Source organism: Salvelinus namaycush, chromosome 22 (genome assembly GCF_016432855.1).
Source record: "Salvelinus namaycush isolate Seneca chromosome 22, SaNama_1.0, whole genome shotgun sequence".
In the NCBI taxonomy this organism is placed as follows: Eukaryota; Metazoa; Chordata; class Actinopteri; order Salmoniformes; family Salmonidae; genus Salvelinus; species Salvelinus namaycush.
Window position 1 is genome coordinate 22,389,737 of NC_052328.1, and position 21,745 is coordinate 22,411,481.

General features: G+C 43.3%; 1 protein-coding gene across 1 annotated transcript in view; it reads left to right on the forward strand.

Moving 5' to 3' along the window:
- Positions 1-18,426, forward strand: part of LOC120017790 (disintegrin and metalloproteinase domain-containing protein 12-like) — a 60,192-nt gene extending 41,766 nt beyond the window's left edge. Inside the window, exons 19-21 of the mRNA XM_038960763.1 lie at positions 2,301-2,549; positions 17,266-17,435; positions 17,559-18,426. Coding sequence (XP_038816691.1) covers positions 2,301-2,549; positions 17,266-17,435; positions 17,559-17,613 — 474 coding nt within the window. The 3' untranslated portion in view covers positions 17,614-18,426. The remainder of the gene's footprint in view (positions 1-2,300; positions 2,550-17,265; positions 17,436-17,558) is intronic.
- The last annotated feature ends 3,319 nt before the right edge of the window (positions 18,427-21,745 follow it).

The following is a 21,745-nucleotide window of genomic DNA, read 5'->3' on the forward strand; positions in this document are numbered from 1 at the left end:
GTTTTAAATGACTATTGTAGCTGGAAACAGCTGATTTTTAATGGAATATCTACATAGGCGTACAGAGGCCCATGATCAGCAACCATCACTCCTGTGTTCCAATGGCAGGTTGTGTTAGCTAATCCAAGTTTATAATTTTAAAAGGCTAATTGAGCATTAGAAAACCCTTTTGCAATTATGCTAGCACAGCTGAAAACTGTTGTTCTGATCAAAGAAGCAATAAAACTGTCATTCTTTAGACTAGTTGATTATCTGAAGCATCACCATTTGTGAGTTCGATTACAGGCTCAAAATGGCAAGAAACAAATAACTTTCTTCTGAAACTCGTCAGTCTATTCTTGTTCTGAGAAATGAATGCTATTCCATGCGAGAAATTGCCAAGAAACTGAAGATCTTGTACAATGCTGTGTACTACTCCCTTCACAGAACAGCGCAAACTGGCTCTAACCAGAATAGAAAGAGGAGTGGGAGGCCCCGGTGCACAACTGAGCAAGAGGACAAGTACTTTTGAGTGTCTAGTTTGAGAAACAGACGCCACACAAGTCCTCAACTGGCAGCTTCATTAAATAGTACCCGCAATACACCAGTCTCAACGTCAACAGTGTAGAGGCGACTCCGGGATACTGGCCTTCTAGGCAGCGTTGCAAAGGAAAAGCCATATCTCAGACTGCGAAATTGGAGCGGGCGAGAAGGCTGCCGCTCCAGCCTTTGGGAATCTCGCACCAGTCACATACTCTGACCCGCTATAACATCTGCTAAACTGTGTACGTGACCAATAAGGGAGCTGGAGTCTGCACTCAGGTTTTCCTCAACCTTCCCTTATGATCAATTGATTGGTATGGTTCACTCACAGGCCTACACAATGGATGATGTAACAAGTACACTTTGCATTGTATAAAAGATTGGGATATGGATGTAGGGAGAACTAAAACGTGTGTTAGCAAAGAAGTATTACAAACTAACTGCTGACAAACTATCTGACACACCATTGGATTTCTAATGTAATCATACTGTATCAGAACCGCAGCACCACAACAGGGAATCAACTTGGACTGAGACTTGCCATGCTTATCTGAACCTATTCATTCCAGACTTATTGCCAAAACAAGTTGACGGCTAAGCGGATAATTGATTTAGTCTCAGCGGCTCTCCCTTGAAGAAATATTCATGAGGCCAGTATTGCTGGCAGAAGGCTGAAGGAACTTTAATTGAGATGCTGCGGTCCATTTCAATGAAATGGTAATCATGATGCAGTATCATTATAGGGTTCTGCCTGAAATGAAAAGTGTTTGTGTACAGGGACACAGGAGAACAGAGTTGATTGATTCAAGCGTAGGAGGCAAATTGGGGTGGACTTGTGTTTGAATTGATAAGCATTGAGGGATGTGCGTGCGTGTGCATCTGTGCGTGCATTCAAACAGCCAGTCGATTCCCATGGAGAACAGCTGGAGGGTATCATTGCGGTCAGAGTTCAGGGTAAAGGTTAGCTGGCTTAGGCAGGAAGGAAGATGCTTAACCCAGTTCCGTCTCCAATACCAGTATCTTATCTTGTAGTGAACATGGCTGGCTCCTCAGCAGTATTCAGTCCATCTGTCTACTGTATCTGAACAGTCAGATAGTTTGCTTCACCTGTGTCTAACTGACAGTTTGCTGTAGTCCCACTCCTGCTGTTTGTTCTGGCAGTCACGGTTCCCACTGTCCAGATGTCCAGCAGACTCTCTGCAAGTTACCTGGCATAGCTGCAGTCCAGGCCAGTTCAGTCAGTCCAGCTATCTCAGTTTTCTGTTATTGACTGCCTATGACACCTGTTAATTCATAGTAATATCATCTCCATGACAGAGAACTAAGGTAAAGTTTTACCCATAGAAATAATAATGAATAGTCAATGATGGCATAATGGGTGGACTGGCAGCCATTTGGAGTGTACCCATGCCAGGAAGTAAAAGCAGGAAGTGTACCCTTCAATCTGTGCTGTGATTTGTTGAGTCAACTCACATTCCCTAAAAATAAATTCCATTGCATGAGCCACATCAGTTAGAATCATTTGAATGAACATTCTACAGTACCATGGCAATCCAGCATTAGTTGATAGAATGTTCCAAAATAACCATAGAAATACCAGGCAGCCATTGCGAGTGTACCCATGAGTTTACCAGTCAATTGCCAGGGTTAGAGCTTCCAAGCTTGTTCAATTCATTCTTATTTCCGAATGAGGTGAGACAAGGAGGAGCAGACTGAGGAGAACATAATAGCTGAAGCCCAAACTAACAGCTCTCTCCTCTCTACCTCCATATCCCCAGCCATCACACCTGAGTTCGGAGCCTCTCCTCCCTCCACACAGTTTCCACTCCCACAGCTTGCGGCGGCTGCCCCACTACCAGCCCCTCCACATCAGCCACCCCATGCCTGTCTCCCTGAGTGTGGGTCAGCAGCCCCTGCCACCGGTCCCACCCCACCACAAGGCTCTGCCGGCCCACACCGCCCTCTCCCCACCACGGGCACAGCCCTTCCACAGCCTGCCCCGACAGCAGCCCTACAGAATGGACCAGGTTAGTACTAACTGTTCAGCTATACACCATGAATACAAATACAGATGGATTTCCCTTATTGGGGATTTCTTTGGAAATTGATCTAGCTCGGATCGACATAGTAAAAAGTTGATTGATGAATTTTCACAATCCATAAAATTCTAAGAACATATTCCAAAAGGACAATCGGAATATGTCCTATATGTCCTCACTCACTTATTCAAAACACCTGCCTTGGGTCCCAATACCCATACTACTACACAATGCATAAGTTATGGACGTTGCATACTAAATAGTGTGTTGCTATAACCATTGGAACAGCCCAACAGTTCTCCATGTTCTCCACACATCATGGTTTGTGCTGAGCCAGCGGGGCTGTGTATAGAGGATGTAAGTCCATCTGTCTGCTCAGGGCTCACGCAGGCAGCTGATCTGTATGCGTGGAGCACCGTGTCAGTTGTCCGCAGGTTTATGAGGCACAGTGTACACTAGCAGATGCACGTAAAAACAGACATTAACTTTAAGATGTTACTTTTCTCTCTGGTATATAAACCACATAACTGCTCCCAGAAGTAAGGAAAGACCATGCAGGAGATGGAGAGAGACAGATATAGATGTAATGCATCCTTCTCCTGAGGTACTCTCTGTTGAGGTGGGGCAACTGATGGATCACATATGTGGGAATGGAGTGTGTGTGTATTTTGGTTTCCATAGCAGCCTAGCTCAGTTCAGTTCCCCATTGAGAAAAAACAAACAAATATGGTATCTGTACATCCAAGGCACTCAGGTTCTCTTGTACTTTTTATTTTTTAAACAAAACATGAAATAATGATGAAATTCAAACTCATGAGCTGTATACACCGTGTACAAAACATTAGGAACACCTTCCAAATATTGAGTTGCACCCCCCTCCCTCTTTTTCCCTCAGAACAGCCTTATTTCGTCTGGGAATGGACTCTACAAGGTGTCGAAAGTGATGCTGGCCCATGTTGGCTCCAATGCTTCCCACAGTTGTGTCAAGTTGGCTGGATGTCCTTTGGGTGGTGGACCATTCTTGATACACACGGGAAACTGTTGAGCGTGAAAAACCCAGCACCGTTGCAGTTCTTGACACACTCAAACCGGTGTGCCTGGCATCTACCATACCCCGTTCAAAGGCACTTAAATATTTTGTCTTGCCCATTCACCCTCTGAATGGCACACATACACAATCCTGTCTCAATTGTCTCAAGTCATAAAAATCCTCCCCTTCATTTACACTAATAGAAGTGACATCAATAAGGGATCATAGCTTTGAACTGGATTCACCTGGTCAGTCTATGTCATGGAAAGAACATAATGTTTTGTACACTCAACCCAAATGTCCACTATGCTGTCTGACTACCCAAGGGTCGTCCTCATGGTCTAAATAAGGTTTCACAGTTCAGGCAAAAAAGATACATCTTGACTTAGGTCTGCTGAGGGGCACAGTTCGTGTTGAATGTGGGTGTCCATATCATGTCATATGGTGTCCATGGTGACCTCTTTTCTACATAGACTCCTGTAGTGGAGTATCTGATCCAGAACTACCCCTGCTGTGTAGGATTCCACCACAGAGATGCAGACACACAACACTCAATGTATAAGATGCATTTAACAACATATCTAGGATCCGATTACCATACCCCTTAACTATCAGAGATTAAAACGTATCTGATGCAGGGTCAGTAGAGGCAACTTCTACTTACTGGGAGCAACTCCAGTTTGGAAAGAAGTCTTAAATCTGATTAGGTCTTTATTTCAACCTCTGTGGGGCCTCTCTGGTTGTATCTGCATCAGAAGATGATTCAGCTGCCATCTACCAGAGGTGATCTTATTCTCTGAGTTTAGAGATTCAAAAGGAAAATTGAAGCAAACAGACCGCTGTTTCACAAGAAGTGGTTTCTGCTGTTTGTCCTAATACAAGAGTCTTTAGATGTGGTTTAAGGTACAATACATTAACACTAGTACTGTAGACTCAGTCTAATGTGTTTTTGTGAGGGCAGTCATATCCGGTCTAAGAGCTTGATCGGCTACAACGGAGTAGCCTCTAATGATGACATCACTGGGGATGGTCATTCATAAATGATTCATTAAATAACTCCTGGCTGCATTCAAAAGACTTAAAAGACACACCCTTACACCTCAGCCCTCAAATTAAGTGGACACTTCTGATGATGTATCATGACGTCTGACGAGTATACACTTGCAGGGCGAGGGAGGAAGGAATTATTTTTAAATGGACCGCCCTTGCCCGGAAATTCGTCACTCGTTCATCCCCCGATGATTGTGTTTTCAGCCACCGGTAGCTTTATATGAGTATATATGAGTATATGAGTACAGTAAATTATTATTGCATGTCTACTTATATTAACTATATAATTATTAATATATGCCTACTGTATGATAGCTAGCAAATTAATTAGCTAACTAACATTAGCCTGCCTAGCTGGAACTTCTGAAGAAGGAAAATGTTTTATTTCTACAATTTCCAAAAGCTAACCAAAGAAAAACATCATTACTTTTATGATACGTCTTTGTGCATGTCACGCCCTGACCTTAGAGAGCCTTTTTATGTCTCTATTTGGTTTGGTCAGGGTGTGATTTGGGTGGGCATTCTATGTTCTTTATTTCTAGGTTTTGTGTTTCTATGTTTTGGCCGGGTATGGTTCTCAATCAGGGACAGCTGTCTATCGTTGTCTCTGATTGGGAATCATACTTAGGCAGCCTGTTTTGCCACCTTAGGTTGTGGGATGTTGTTTTTTGTTAGCTCTGCGTAGCCTACGGAACGTGATGTTCGTTGTTCTTTTGTTGTTTTGTTTGGAGTTCGGATTTAATAAAGAATCATGAATACGTACCACGCTGCACCTTGGTCTCATCCTTCCGACGAGCGTTACAGAACATCCCACCACAAACGGACCAAGCAGCGTGGTAAGGAGGACTGGACATGGGAGGACATCCTGGACGGCAAAGGATCCTGGACGTGGGAGGAGATCCTGGCCGGAAGGGATCGCCTCCCATGGGAACAGGTGGAAGCAGCTAGGAAGGCGGAGGCAGCTAGAAAGGGGACCCAGCGTTACAAGGGGACACGGCTAGCACGGAAGCCCGAGAAGTCACTCCCAAAAATGATTTTGGGGGGGCACACGAGGAGAATGGCTGAGTCAGGTTGGAGACCTGAGCCAACTCCTCGTGCTTACCGTGGGGAGAGTGTGACTAGTCAGGCCCAATGTTATGCGGCTCTGCGCAGTGTGTCTCTAGTGCGCACTCATAGCCCGGTGCGCTATATTCCAGCTCCCCGCATTGGCCGGGCTAGAGTGGGCATCCAGCCAGGACGGATGGTGCCGGCTCAGCGCATCTGGTCTCCAGTGCGTCTCTTCGGTCCAGGATATCCTGCGCCGGCTCTGCGCACTGTGTCTCCGGTGCGTGTCCACAGCCTAGTACGTCCTGTGCCAGCACCCCGCAGTTGCCGGGTTAGGGTGAGCATCCAGCCAGGAAGGGTGGTGCCAGCTCTACGCTCCAGACCTCCAGTGCGACTCCTCGGCCCAGTATATCCTGCGCCGGCTCTATGCACAGTGTCTCCGGTGCGCTCTCGTAGTCCAGTGCGTCCTGTGCCAACGCCCCGCAGTTGCCGGGCTAGGGTGAGCATCCAGCCAGGACGGGTTGTGCCAGCTCTGCTCTCCAGACCTCCAGTGGTGATCCATGGCACGAAGCCTCCAGTGGTGATCCATGGCACGAAGCCTCCAGTGATGATCCATGGCACGAAGCCTCCAGTGATGATCCATGGCACGAAGCCTCCAGTGACGAGTCATGGCACAAAGCCTCCAGCGACGCTCTCCAGTCCGGAGCCTCCAGCGACGCTCTCCAGTCCGGAGCCTCCAGCGACGGTCTCCAGTCCGGAGCACGCAACGAGGGTCCCCAGTCCGGGGCCCGCAACAAGGGTCCCCAGTCCGGGGCCTGCGGAGAGGGTCCGGGGTCGGCCACGAGGGTCCCCGCACCAGAGGCGCCACCAAAGTGGGGTGAGCCAGAGGTGGAGCGAGGTCTACGTCCCGCACCAGAGCCGCCACCGCGGATAGATGCCCACCCAGACCCTCCCCTATAGGTTCAGGTTTTGCGGCCGGAGTCCGCACCTTTGGGGGGGTTACTGACACGCCCTGACCTTAGAGAGCCTTTTTCTATCTCTATTTGGCTTGGTATCTCAACTTCCGGCGCCGACCGAGATGGCCGCCTCGCTTCGCGTTCCTTGGAAAATATGCAGTATTTTGTTTTTTTATGTGTTATTCCTTACATTGGTACCCCAGGTAATCTTAGGTTTCATTACATACAGTCGGGAGGAACTACTGAATATAAGAGCAACGTCAACTCACCATCGTTCCAACCAGGAATATGACTTTCCCGAAACGGATCCAGTGTTTTGCCTTCCACCCAATACAATGGATCTGATCCCAGCCGGCGACCCTATGCGACGCCGTAAAAGGGGCAAACGTAGCGGTCTCCTGGTCAGGCTTCGGAGACGGGCACATCGCGCTCCACTTCCTAGCATACTACTCGCCAATGTCCAGTCTCTTGACAATAAGGTTGATGAAATCCGAGCAAGGGTGACATTACAGAGAGACATCAGAGATTGTAACGTTCTCTGCTTCAAGGAAACATGGCTAACTCAAGAGACGCTAACGGAGTCGGTGCAGCCAGCTGGTTTCTTCACGCATCGCGCCGACAGAAACATACATCTTTCTGGTAAGAAGAGGGGCGGGGGTGTATGCCTTATGATTAACGAGACGTGGTGTGATCATAACAACATACAGGAACTCAAGTCATTCTGTTCACCTGATCTAGAACTCCTCACAATCAAATGTCGACCGCATTATCTACCAAGGGAATTCTCTTCGATTATAATCACAGCCGTATATATTCCCCCCCAAGCAGACACATCGATGGCCCTGAACGAACTTTATCTGACTCTTTGTAAACTGGAAACCACACACCCTGAGGCTGCATTCATCGTAGCTGGGGATTTTAACAAGGCTAATCTGAAAACAAAACTCCCTAAATTCTATCAGCATATCGATTGTGCTACCAGGGCTGGTAAAACCTTGGATCATTGTTATACTAACTTCCGCGACGCATATAAGGCCCTCCCCCGCCCTCCTTTCGGAAAAGCTGACCACGACTCCATTTTGTTGCTTCCAGCCTACAAACAGAAACTAAAACAACAAGCTCCCTCGCTCAGGTCTGTTCAACGCTGGTCCGACCAATCTGATTCCACGCTTCAAGACTGCTTCGATCACGCTGATTGGAATATATTCCGCATTGCGTCCAACAACAACATTGACGAATATGCTGATTCGGTGAGCGAGTTCATTAGAAAGTGCATTGACAATGTCGTACCCACAGCAACGATTAAAACATTCCCAAACCAGAAACCGTGGATTGACGGCAGCATTCGCGTGAAACTGAAAACGCGAACCACTGCTTTTAACCAGGGCAAGGTGACCGGAAACATGACCGAATACAAACAGTGTAGCTATTCTCTCCGCAAGGCAATCAAACAAGCTAAGTCCCAGTACAGAGACAAAATAGAGTCGCAATTCAACAGCTCAGACACAAGAGGTATGTGGCAGGGTCTACAGTCAATCACGGATTACAAAAAGAAAACCAGCCCCGTCGCGGACCAGGATGTCTTGCTCCCAGACAAGCTTAATAACTTTTTTGCTCGCTTTGAGGACAATACAGTGCCACACGGCCCGCTACCAAAACCTGCGGGCTCTCCTTCACTGCAGCCGAGGTGAGTAAAACATTTAACTTCTTATGGCTGCAAGCCCGAAGCCGGGCACAATATGACAACAGCCACTTCAAGTGCAGGGCGCGAAATTCAAAATATATTTTTTAGAAATATTTAACTTTCACACATTAACAAGTCCAATACAGCATTTGAAAGATAAACATCTTGTGAATCCAGCCAACATGTCAGATTTCTAAAATGTTTTACAGCGAAAACACCACGTATATTTATGTTAGCTCACCACCAAATACAAATAAGGACAGACATTTTTCACAGCACAGGTAGCATGCACAAAGCCAACCTAACTAACCAAGAACCAACCAAACTAACCAAGAAACAACTTCATCAGATGACAGTCTTATAACATGTTATTCAATAAATCTATGTTTTGTTCGAAAAATGTGCATATTTGAGCTATAAATCAGTTTTACATTGCAGCTACCATCACAGCTACCGTCAGAAATGGCACCGAAGCAGCCAGAGTAATTACAGACACCAACGTCAAATACCTAAATACTCATCATAAAACATTTCTGAAAAATACATGGTGTACAGCAAATGAAAGACAGGCATCTTGTGATTCCAGCCAATATTTCCGATTTCTTAAGTGTTTTACAGCGAAAACACAATATAGCATTATATTAGCTTACCACAATAGCCAGAAACACAAGCCATTCCCCAGCAGCAAAAGTTAGCGATCGTAACAAACCAGCAAAAGATATATAATTTTTGACTAACCTTGATAAGCTTCATCAGATGACAGTCCTATAACATCAGGTTATACATACACTTATGTTTTGTTCGAAAATGTGCATATTTAGAGCTGAAATCAGTGGTTATACATTGTGCTAACGTAGCATCTTTTTCCCACAACGTCCGGATATTTTTCTGGCACTCACATATTCTGACCAAATAACTATTCATAAACATAACTAAAAAATACATGTTGTATAGGAAATAATAGATACACTAGTTCTTAATGCAATCGCCGTGTTAGAATTCTAAAAATAACTTCATTACGATATGCAGTTTACGTTATGGCGAGAGCGTGCCCAAAACCTGGCCGCAACCTACTAGTACAACATGTTCGACAGATATATGAAATAACATCATAAAATGGGTCCTACTTTTGATGATCTTTCATCAGAATGTTGTACAAGGGGTCCTTTGTCGGGAACAATCGTTGTTTGGATTTAGAATGTCCTCTTCTCCAGTCAATTAGCACGGAAAGCTAGCAAAGTGGCGCTAAGCTCTCCTTCGTGAACAAACGCAGACAACGCAACACGCCTAACGTCCCGAAAAAATTTCAATAATCTAATGAAACTATATTGAAAAAACATACTTTACGATGATATTGTCACATGTATCAAATAAAATCAAAGCCGGAGATATTAGTCGTCTATAACGACAGCTGTACAGAAGGCAAAACCAGGTCCCTTCGCGCGCTCTCCAGAAAACAGGAAACTGGTGACACGTCATACAAAGAGCATTTATTCGAGCCCAGATCAAGTTATACACTCAATTTCTTCTCTCACTGCCTGTCGACATCTAGTGGAAGACGTATGACGTGCATGTATTCTAATAAATATCAAGGACCTTTATAGGCAGCCCCTAGAAGAGAGCATCGATTTCAGATTTTCCACTTCCTATCAGGAAGTTTGCTGCAAAATTAGTTCTGTTTTACTCACAGATATAATTCAAACGGTTTTAGAAACTAGAGAGTGTTTTCTATCCAATAGTAATAATAATATGCATATTGTACGAGCAAGAATTGAGTACGAGGCCGTTTGAAATGGGCACCTTTTATCCGGCTACTCAATACTGCCCCTGCAGCCCAAACGGGTTAAACGTGTTAACCCTCGCAAGGCTGCAGGCCCAGACGGCATTCCCAGCCGCGTCCTCAGAGCATGCGCAGACCAGCTGGCTGGTGTGTTTACGGACATATTCAATCAATCCTTATCCCAGTCTGCTGTTCCCACATGCTTCAAGAGGGCCACCATTGTTCCTGTTCCCAAGAAAGCTAAGGTAACTGAGCTAAATGACTACCGCCCCGTAGCACTCACTTCCGTCATCATGAAGTGCTTTGAGAGACTAGTCAAGGACCATATCACCTCCACCCTACCGGACACCTTAGACCCACTCCAATTTGCTTACCGACCCAATAGGTCCACAGACGACGCAATCGCAACCACACTGCACACTGCCCTAACCCATCTGGACAAGAGGAATACCTATGTGAGAATGCTGTTCATCGACTACAGCTCAGCATTTAACACCATAGTACCCTCCAAACTCGTCATCAAGCTCGAGACCCTGGGTCTCGACCCCGCCCTGTGCAACTGGGTCCTGGACTTCCTGACGGGCCGCCCCCAGGTGGTGAGGGTAGGTAACAACATCTCCACCCCGCTGGTCCTCAACACTGGGGCCCCACAAGGGTGCGTTCTGAGCCCTCTCCTGTACTCCCTGTTCACCCACGACTGCGTGGCCATGCACGCCTCCAACTCAATAATCAAGTTTGCCGATGACACTACAGTGGTAGGCTTGATTACCAACAACAACGAGACGGCCTACAGGGAGGAGGTAAGGGCCCTCGGAGTGTGGTGTCAGGAAAATAACCTCACACTCAACGTCAACAAAACAAAGGAGGTGATTGTGGACTTCAGGAAACAGCAAAGGGAGCACCCCCCTATCCACATCGATGGGTCAGTAGTGGAGAAGGTGGAAAGTTTTAAGTTCCTCGGTGTACACATCACGGACAAATTGGTCCACCCACACAGACAGCGTTGTGAAGAAGGCGCAGCAGCGCCTCTTCAACCTCAGGAGGCTGAAGAAATTTGGCTTGTCACCAAAAGCACTCACAAACTTCTACAGATGCACAATCGAGAGCATCCTGTCGGGCTGTATCACCGCCTGGTACGGCAACTGCTCCGCCCACAACCGTAAGGCTCTCCAGAGGGTAGTGAGGTCTGCACAACGCATCACCGGGGGCAAACTACCTGCCCTCCAGGACACCTACACCACCCGATGTCACAGGAAGGCCATAAAGATCATCAAGGACAACAACCACCCAAGCCACTGCCTGTTCACCCCGCTATCATCCAGAAGGCGAGGTCAGTACAGGTGCATCAAAGCAGGGACCGAGAGACTGAAAAACAGCTTCTATCTCAAGGCCATCAGACTGTTAAACAGCCACCACTAACATTTAGCGGCCGCTGCCAACATACTGACTCAACTCCAGCCACTTTAATAATGGGAATTGATGGAAATGATGTAAAAATGTACCACTAGCCACTTTAATTATGGCTGCAAGCCCGAGGTCGGTACACCTATGACAACATCCCCCACCCCCCCCACACTGATTAGCATCGCTAGCATAGCGTCACAATTAAATAGTAGCATCTAAATATCATTAAATCACAAGTCCAAGACACCAAATGAAAGATACAGATCTTGTGAATAAAGCCACCATTTCAGATTTTTTAAATGTTTTACAGGGAAGACAAAATATGTAAATCTATTAGCTAACCACGTTAGCAAAAGACACCATTTTTCTTTGTCCACCATTTTTTCTCTCCACCAGTAGCTATCACCAATTCGGCCAAATAAAGATATTGATAGCCACTAACCAAGAAAAAACCTCATCAGATGACAGTCTGATAACATATTTATTGTATAGGATAGGTTTTGTTAGAAAAATGTGCATATTTCAGGTATAAATCATAGTTTACAATTGCACCCACCATCACAACTCGACTAGAATAAATACACAGAGCAACGTGTATTACCTAATTACTAATCATAAAACATTTCTTAAAAATACACAGCTCACAGCAATGGAAAGACACAGATCTTGTGAATTCAGACAATATTTCAGATGTTCTAAGTGTTTTACAGCGAAAACACAATAAATCGTTATATTAGCATACCACATGTGCAAACGTTACCAGAGCATTGATTCTAGCCAAAGAGAGCGATAACGTAATCATCGCCAAAATATATTAATTTTTTCACTAACCTTCTCAGAATTCTTCCGATGACACTCCTGTAACATCATATTACAACATACATATAGAGTTTGTTCGAAAATGTGCATATTTAGCCACAAAAAAACGTGGTTATACAATGACAAAACTAGCAAAACTAGCCTGAAAATGTCGGGCGCCATATTTGACAGTGATCTTGTCTCATGATTAACTATTCATAAACTTGACTAAAAAAATATAAGTTGGACAGCTATCGAAAGACAAATTAGTTCTTAATGCAATCGCTGAATTACATTTCTAAAATTATCCTTACTGTGCAATACAGGGTTCGCCAAGCGAAGCTATACCAAAGAAAATGGCGGAATATGCGTTTAAAATTTTTCGACAGAACAACGATTTATCATCTTAAATATTTCTTACTATGAGGTGATCTTCCATCAGAATCTTGGGCAATGTATCCTTTCTTGGGTCTAATCTTCTTTTGGTCGAAAGATGTCCTCTTGTCCGTCGAAATGCCCACTAACGTTCGACCGGTACTGGAAACGTGCCCGGCGCTTCAAAGTGCATCACCAAGAATTGCCTCAAAATCGCACTAAACGGATATAAATTGCTATAAAACGGTTTAAATTAACTACCTTATGATGTCTTTAACACCTATAACGAGTAAAAACATGACCGGCGAAATATTACTGGCTAAACCCAAGCTTGGAAAGAGAGCAGGTCCAACGTACATCGTGCGTCAGGCGCAGCAGGAAAAGAACGGTACATCCGGTCTTTGGCGTTTTATACAGGCCCTGATTGCGCAATCGACTCCATTCAAATTGTCACCTCTTACTGACATCTAGAGGAAGGCGTAGGCAGTGTTTGTAGCATCATAGCCTTCACAGGGACTTATGAACTGACCTGGGAGCAGGGGCCAAGATTTCTGAAATCTCACTCCATATCAGGAAAAGTGCTGTAGAATGAGTTCTGTTCCACTCAGAGACATAATTCAAACGGCTATAGAAACTAGAGAGTGTTTTCTATCCAATAATAACAATAATATGCATATTGTACGAGCAAGAATTGAGTACGAGGCAGTTTGAAATGGGCACCTTAAACAGAGCTACTCAATACTGCCCCTGCAGCCATAAAAAGTTAAACAATGCCACTTAATATAATGTTTACATACCCTACATTACTCATCTCATATGTATATGTATATACTGTACTCTATATCATCTACTGCATCTTGCCATCTTTATGTAATACATGTATCACTAGCCACTTTAAACTATGCCACTTTATGTTTACATACCCTACATTACTCATCTCATATGTATATACTGTACTCTATACCATCTACTGCATCTTGCCTATGCCGTTCTGTACCATCACTCATTCATATATCTTTATGTACATATTCTTTATCCCTTTACACTTGTGTGTATAAGGTAGTAGTTGTGGAATTGTTAGGTTAGATTACTTGTTGGTTATTACTGCATTGTCGGAACTAGAAGCACAAGCATTTCGCTACACTCGCATTAACATCTGCTAACCATGTGTATGTGACAAATAAAATTTGATTTGATTGGATTTGGTCAGGGTGTGATTTGGGTGGGCATTCTATGTTCTTTATTTCTAGGTTTTGTGTTTCTATGTTTTGGCCGGTTATGGTTCTCAATCAGGGACAGCTGTCTATCGTTGATTGGGAATCATACTTAGGCAGCCTGTTTTGCCACCTTAGGTTGTGGGATGTTGTTTTTTGTTAGCTCTGCGTAGCCTATGGAACGTGACGTTCGTTGTTCTTTTGTTGCTTTGTTTGGAGTTCGGATTTAATAAAGAATCATGAACACGTACCACGCTGCACCTTGGTCTCATCCTTCCGACGAGCGTTACAGTGCATTAGTAGCACAATTTCAAACGTATTTACATTCGTTTTTTACTTACACTTGTATGTTGACTTCATATTGACGTTGAGGTTTTAAGTTTTGTCGATTGTACATTCTTAGCAGATGTACAATCATTGCGAATTGAATAATGGGGTGTTTAAGGCGCAAAGTGATCATAATTGTACACTCACAAATTCCATTAAAAACGAGGGCTGAGGGGCTTACGTTGCAAAGTTCCCTTGCTTAGCTAATCATTTGGACCGACGACCATATGGCCGCGGGGATTATGGCCGTTACTTTGAGTTTGAAACGCAGCCCCTGTCATGCAGTGTTGTAGTACTTGATATCAAATCTTGAGAGTCTCGGTCTTGTCTCGTTGGATACATTTGTACTCGTTCTTGACTCGGTCTCGGACAGTGAGGACTCGTCATTTTTTCCGAGACCAGCGGAGTAAAAAACAAAATGATCAGCTTCCATTCAGTCAGCCCATAAAACCCCTTCACCAGGTCAAATATATACACTCCTTTCTTGATACATTAATACCTGAACAGTCTTTATATCTAGACATGTTTGCGCAGTGGCGAGCCTATTGGACCTAGGTCTTCAGTGTGTGACAGGTTATTAATACTGAAATAACAGCAACGGTAATACCAGCGTAGGAGTGCCATTTTGTAAAACACAAAGGGCCAGTGGTGTAGTGGATGCTACCCAGGTATATACAATATAGCCACTTTTTTTCCCTTCGCTGGGAAATTTTGGGCCAAATTTGAGTATATCCACTTCTCCCGGCACCACTACACCACTGCATAGGGCCGATGGAAAGACAGCAGTCACACACAGCATGATGTTAAAGGATAAACAGTCCATTGATTTACATAATAAGCCAGTAGGTCCCAATCATAAGAATACAAAAACACCATTAGGCTAAGCATTTCCTAATCAAAATTTCTCAATCGAAACTATTACTTCCCATTGCAAAAAACATTTCATTTTAAGCACACAAACTAACAGGTGACCTAAAGTTTAAATGCAACAATGTTTCACACACAAGTTACTTTCAAAGAGATGGCTAACAACAGCATACGAGTTCCAATAAAAAACACAGTTCCACTTACCAGATGATGATAATTTGAATCTTAACTTTTTGTTGAAAGTTATTCTTGAAAAGGGAGAAGCTAACAAATTAGCAAAAACATCCTCTTTGATAACACCTGCTACAGTGACTTGTTGGCCTTTGAGAAGGCAGAAGTTTCCATACGTTTTTTGTAAAAACAGTGCCACCCTTTACAAGTCAAAATGTGATTGGTTGATTCCACTGTCACTCCAAAATGATGTCCTAATACAGTTGAATCACAGAACAATGAGACAGATATTTCACGGATGTATAAATGTGAAGCATCCGCTTGGCGTTTCCACTACCAAACATGGTAGTGAGAGGAAGCCAAGTGTCAGGCAGTGGGAGAAGATGAAACAAGATGGATTTTGGCTGACATTCTGCTAATATTCTCATTATCAATCTCAATACAGTTTTCTGTTCACAAACTAGAATATGTTATGAACAGAGGTTTGTAGACTTTACCCTTTGCTAAAGTAAAAAAAAAGGAGTGTTTGGAAGGAGTGCAAAGGCGAATTGCGTTATTGCACATGGGCACTTTACAGAGTAGGAGTTCCCTAAAGGAAATATGCAAATATCTACTACAACGCGCCAACAGGATCTCGCTAGCTCGTGCTTGGCTCTGCCCACCTCCTTGCTCGTTCTGCCCACTATGACTCATTTGTTCCCATTTGAAACAACGGGCTGTAGTCTATCTTGGTTCAGTTATAAAAATCTTTGGTTGAATGGCAGATGCCTTCTATCTAGCTTCTGATGACCTAGCCAATGACTGATTTAGCTAGCTAGATTTATCTCCCCAGAGGCAAACAAAGAAAAAATCCTGATTGGATATTTTTTTCTCTCTTCAGTGCTAACCCTTTCCTTTCCAACAAAAATTGAAGAGATTAAATCAGAACATCATTGAAAATAATAATATAATTCGAATTATTATTATTATTTTATAAATCCTTAGCCCTTCTCTGAAGGCGTAGAAGGCCCTCATTGTTCCCCACTGTGTTTGGGTTAGTAATAATTTGTAGAGTGGCTCTATTTGCCCTCAGTATGCATTTCTTCACCATTCTGAATGTCTTAAGAATCCATATGTTCTTCTGAAATATGAACACAGAAATACTGGACATTGTGAACTCTTATTACAGTGACGATTTGACAAAATTACAATCATGGTCTTGAATTGGACTTTTTCTGGTCTCGGTCTTGAAGCGGTCTCGAACCCCTTGTTCCCCTTCCGGTCTCGGTTTTGACTCAGTCTCGCCTCCCTCCGGTCTTAGTCTTGACTTGATTTGCTCCGGTCTTGGTTTTGAATCTGTCTCGCTTTAGGTAGTCTCGAACACAACACTAATGTCATGTCTTCGGGTGCTACTATAACCCCACTACTTTGCCTACTGCAGCCATGTTCAAACCACTCACATAATGGAACAATATTATTTCACATCAGTGGAACAAAACATTTCAAGCATTGTCGGTATAAATCACCTTCAGGCAGTTGCTGACACTGACACATAAAACATTACAGAGCTGGAAGTCCCTACAAACTCATTTAGTTTAGGACACACTTTCCACTCTTAATATGTGACAGTGATTTCGGTGATTTCACAACAACATGGATGAATGTTTTTACACTTCATTCAGTTCTCTAAATGCTTTGCATTTGGTGTTTGCTGAAACTTGGCACTTATTTGTGAGTATTGCTCAAGGTTTCTCCCTTTCCTCCCTACAAACTGTACAGAGCAGCTGGGATGCTGCTAGCAGATGTTTGTCATTACCTCACCCTCCCCTCCCCTCCCCGTTTTAGATTAGTAACACATGATGACACATCGTTTAGTTAAACTTCCAGAGAGAACTGCTACAGTGGTGGCTACAGACCTGCATTGTACAGAGCCTACCTTATGTTGGTGACACACTATAACACAGTGCCCTCTAGTGAGGTTTCAGTACCAACACTACTCTTCAACTTCTGGTTTATTGTTCCTAGGACTGTGAGAAACCCAGTCCACCCCAGAAGCCCCTGCCTGCAGACCCTCTGGGAAGGAGGGCTCGGGTGGGACGCAGCACCTCGGTGGTAGGGGTTCGCCTCCCTGGACCCATCCCTATCCCCATCCCCACCGTACCCAGACCCCTGCTCACCAATCCACAACTGAACAGGTCTGTGCTACGGTGGCCTGGCTGGCACAAAGTTGATAGGTTTATGAGGAGTGGTTGTTCTTTCTTTTTTTAATGTAATCTTTGCTCTGCATTTCATTCACTTGTGCTTTTTTCACTTTTCAGACCTGCACCCATACAACCCCCGAGACTGCCAAAGACTCATCATTTTGACCGCTGATCTCAACGAAGATCTGATGGAATGGAAAAGTGGAGCGCTCTATGGATGGAGACCCATATTTGCACTACAAGAATACCAGACCTTTGCAACTTTGAAAGTGTCTCAGAGTTTTAGGGAAAGGAGACTGACTTCAAACCTTGGTGCTGTACCTCTGCTTTTGTTGTCCTCGCTCAGGTACAAATGAACTATTTAATGTCTATATTTATTATTACCGTGTGCACAGTGCACTCTGGTAGACCCTATTGACAGTAGCATATTGAGACTTGGATCGCTGTTGGTGATTAAAAAAAATTACCCCCAGCAAAATCAGAAGACCAGTTTGCCATATAATGGAGGGTATGTTTTTAAATATACAGTTAAGGAGAGACATACTGAAAAAAAGTATTTTATTTTTATCCTGTGAAGTTCCTAGAATAATTGAAGAGAGAAACACAGATTGGGTTAAAGTTAAAGGGAAACAGAGCACTGCATGGAACACTTTGAGAGTAACTTGTAACTCACTAAGCAGCAGTGTTAGGGACTGGGAATTTTTGTTCAGTTTATCATTAATAAGAACTGCTTTTACATTCAAATGCGTCCACTCACTTCATAATCAGAAACGGTGTTGACTGACATGTTGGACGTATCAATTGAGGTGTGTTTCGACTAATCCAATTCAGTGCAAAAGCAAGGGAATTGTTCAGAATGGACACGTACTTGAGAATTGACTGTTACGTGATCTTTGTATTCATACATGATCTTTATTCATATACAGTTGAAGTTGGAAGTTTACATACACTTTAGCCAAATACATTTAAACTCAGTTTTTCACAATTCCTGACATTTAATCCTCGTAAAAATTCCCTGTCTTAGGTTAGTTAGGCTCACCACTTTATTTTAAGAATGTGAAATGTCAGAATAATAGTAGAGAGAATGATTTATTTCAGCTTTTATTTATTTCATCACATTCCCAGTGGGTCAGAAGTTTACATACAGTCAATTAGTATTTGGTAGCATTGCCTTTAAATTGTTTAACTTGGGTCAAACGTTTCGGGTAGCCTTCCACAAGCTTCCCACAATAAATTGGATGAATTTTGGCCCATTCCTCCTGACAGAACTGGTGTTACTGAGTCAGGTTTGTAGGCCCCTTGCTTGCACATGCTTTTTCAGTTCTGCCCACAAATGTTCTATAGGATTGAGGTCAGGGCTTTGTGATGGCCATTCCAATACCTTGACTTTGTTGTCCTTAAGCCATTTTGTCACAACTTTGGAAGTATGCTTGGGGTCATTGTTCATTTGGAAGACCCATTTGCAACCATGCTTTAACTTCCTGACTGATGTCTTGAGATGTTGCTTCAATATATCCACATAATTTTCCTGCCTCATGATGCCATCTATTTTGTGAAGTGCACCAGTCCCTCCTGCAGCAAAGCACCCCCACAACATGATGCTGCCACCCCCGTGCTTCACGGTTGGGATGGTGTTCTTCGGCGTGCAAGCCTCCCCCTTTTTCCTCCAAACACAACGATGGTCATTATGGCCAAACAGTTCTATTTTTGTTTCATCAGGCCAGAGGACATTTCTCCAAAAAGTATGAGCTTTGTCCCCATGTGCAGTTGCAAACTGTAGTCTGGCGTTTTTATGGTGGTTTTGGAGCAGTGGCTTCTTACTTGCTGAGCGGCCTTTCAGGTTATGTCGATATAGGACTCGTTTTACTGTGGATATAGATATGTTTCTACCTGTTTCCTCCAGCATCTTCACATGGTCCTTTGCTGTTGTTCTGGGATTGATTTGCACTTTTCACACCAAAGTACGTTCATCTCTAGGAGAAAGAACACGTCTCCTTCCTGAGCGGTATGACGGCTGGTCCCATGGTGTTTATACTTGTGTACTATTGTTTGTACAGATGAACGTGGTGCCTTCAGGCATTTGGAAATTGCTCCCAAGGATGAACCAGACTTGTGGAGGTCTACAATATTTTTTCTGAGGTCTTGGCTGATTTCTTTTGATTTTCCCATGATGTCAAGCAAAGAGGCACTGCGTTTGAAGGTAGGCCTGGAAATACATCCACAAGTACACCTCCAATTGACTCAAATGATGTCAATTAGCCTATCAGAAGCTTCAAAAGCCATGACATAATTTTCTGGAATTTTCCAAGCTGTTTAAAGGCACAGTCACCTTAGTGTATGTAAACTTCTGACCCACTGGAATTGTGATACAGTAAGTTATAAGTGAAATAATCTGTCTGTTTACGATTGTTGGAACAATTACTTATGTCATGCACAAAGTAGATGTCCTAACCGACTTGCCAAAACTTTAGTTTGTTAACAAGAAATTTGTGGAGTGGTTGAAAAACGAGTTTTAATGACTCCAACATAAGTGTATGTAAACTTCTGACTTCAACTGTATACCCTAATATTTTAATTGGCAGGGTATTGGACCCAATTACAGAACTACCCCAAAGAACAGTATATCTAACCTCCACTGGCAAACTTGAACACGTTTACTAATTGACAAATGGTGTTGGGCTCTTACATACCCTTATTAGTTCATGTTAGGACCACAAACTTGAAGGATATGCTGTATTCACTACTTCACTAAATAATCAACTCTCTTACACACAGCTTGGAGTATTTGCTGGCAGTTGTGCAATACGTAATGCTCCCAGCGGAGCAAGGAGTGTGATATGACCTGACCCTGCCGGGTTTCAGAGAATTACAGCAACACCAAATAATGCAATATAACAGGGCTTGTGGAGGAGCGTGCTACATGAACTATCTTAACTCACTTGATGCTGTAGTGTCAGGATGACTTCAGTGTTGTGAACAGTCCAAACCCAACCGATGTTTTATTCATTTCTGTATTTTCAAAGTTCACTCAGACAAAAGTATGGCCAAGTGGTTTGGTTTATGAGGTAATTCCCAGTACTTGACATATTTATCACTATTCATTTGATATTGGAGCTTGGTGTCACACATTGGTATGCAAATCTCCTTTGAAGTTTTCAAGACTCCCATTAAGTTTAATTTGTCCATTGAAATATTACAGTCTATTACAGGACATACTCCCAATACCTGTATTGAGTGTTGAGTTTTTGTCCCTTTAAACTTGACCAACAATTTGTGGACTTTTAGATTTCCAGTACATTAAAATGTCCAAATGAAAGTAGAGACCGGGTGCATCATGTCTTGGTCACAATGTTTCATTAAACATAGCTTTGATGAATGCTGAGTAAGAGTGTTCCTCATACTGCTCAGTCCTTTGGCAAGGCACGGGGTTGGGGGGGGGGGGGGGGGGGGGGGGGGGGGTGCGCGCATGTGTGTGAGAGCACGCCTTCCATATGCAGTTATGACCTCACTCTCATAACTACTCATAAGATTGTTTCAACAGGAGGGAACTTTTACACGTAAAAGCAGTCAGTACAGCAGTAAAACAGGGACACATATGGTTGCATTATTGTAGGTGTAAAACAAAATATCAAACCTGGTCTGCAATGTAGTGGGTCATCACCAAAGTACTGGTGTGCTTTAGTTAAATGGATGCATATGTGTGTGTTTGCATATGCAATATACGTCTTGTCGCTCAATATTGTGGAATGCACTACTTACATTGGACTTGCATCAGAAGTTCATTGCATAGTTGCATTTACACTTTTAGTAAGCACTGTATGTGTTACAGTTTTACAGATGTAGATATACTGCTGTCTGATGTCAGCATTTGTCAGTTTTGGAAGATCTTCAGGTCTGTTCATCTGTGTAAAAGTTGCTTTTTACAAATGTACTGTATTTTTTGGGGTATAACTATTACATTTTCAAATGACTAGCCATTGTACAGTTAGTGTAAATATAGTATCTGTCAGCAATCATGTTTCTTTTCTTTTATGCTTTATTTTTTACAAGAGCAGTTAGAACCTAAATAAAGCGATGGTTTATCCTGTTCAATAAAGTGATGGTTTCTCCTGTTCAATAAAACATGTGTGTTTTATTAAACTCCTCAAGGAATGCGGATTATGGTAAAAAGCTGTGATTCTGGGGCAGTTGGAGTACTTGAACATTGACATTGCAGAGTCAAATGAGGTTTCTCTATTGCTGTTCATTTGATATATTTGCACTTATTTTGCTGACTGTACAGGTGAATGTAGGCAGACGACTTA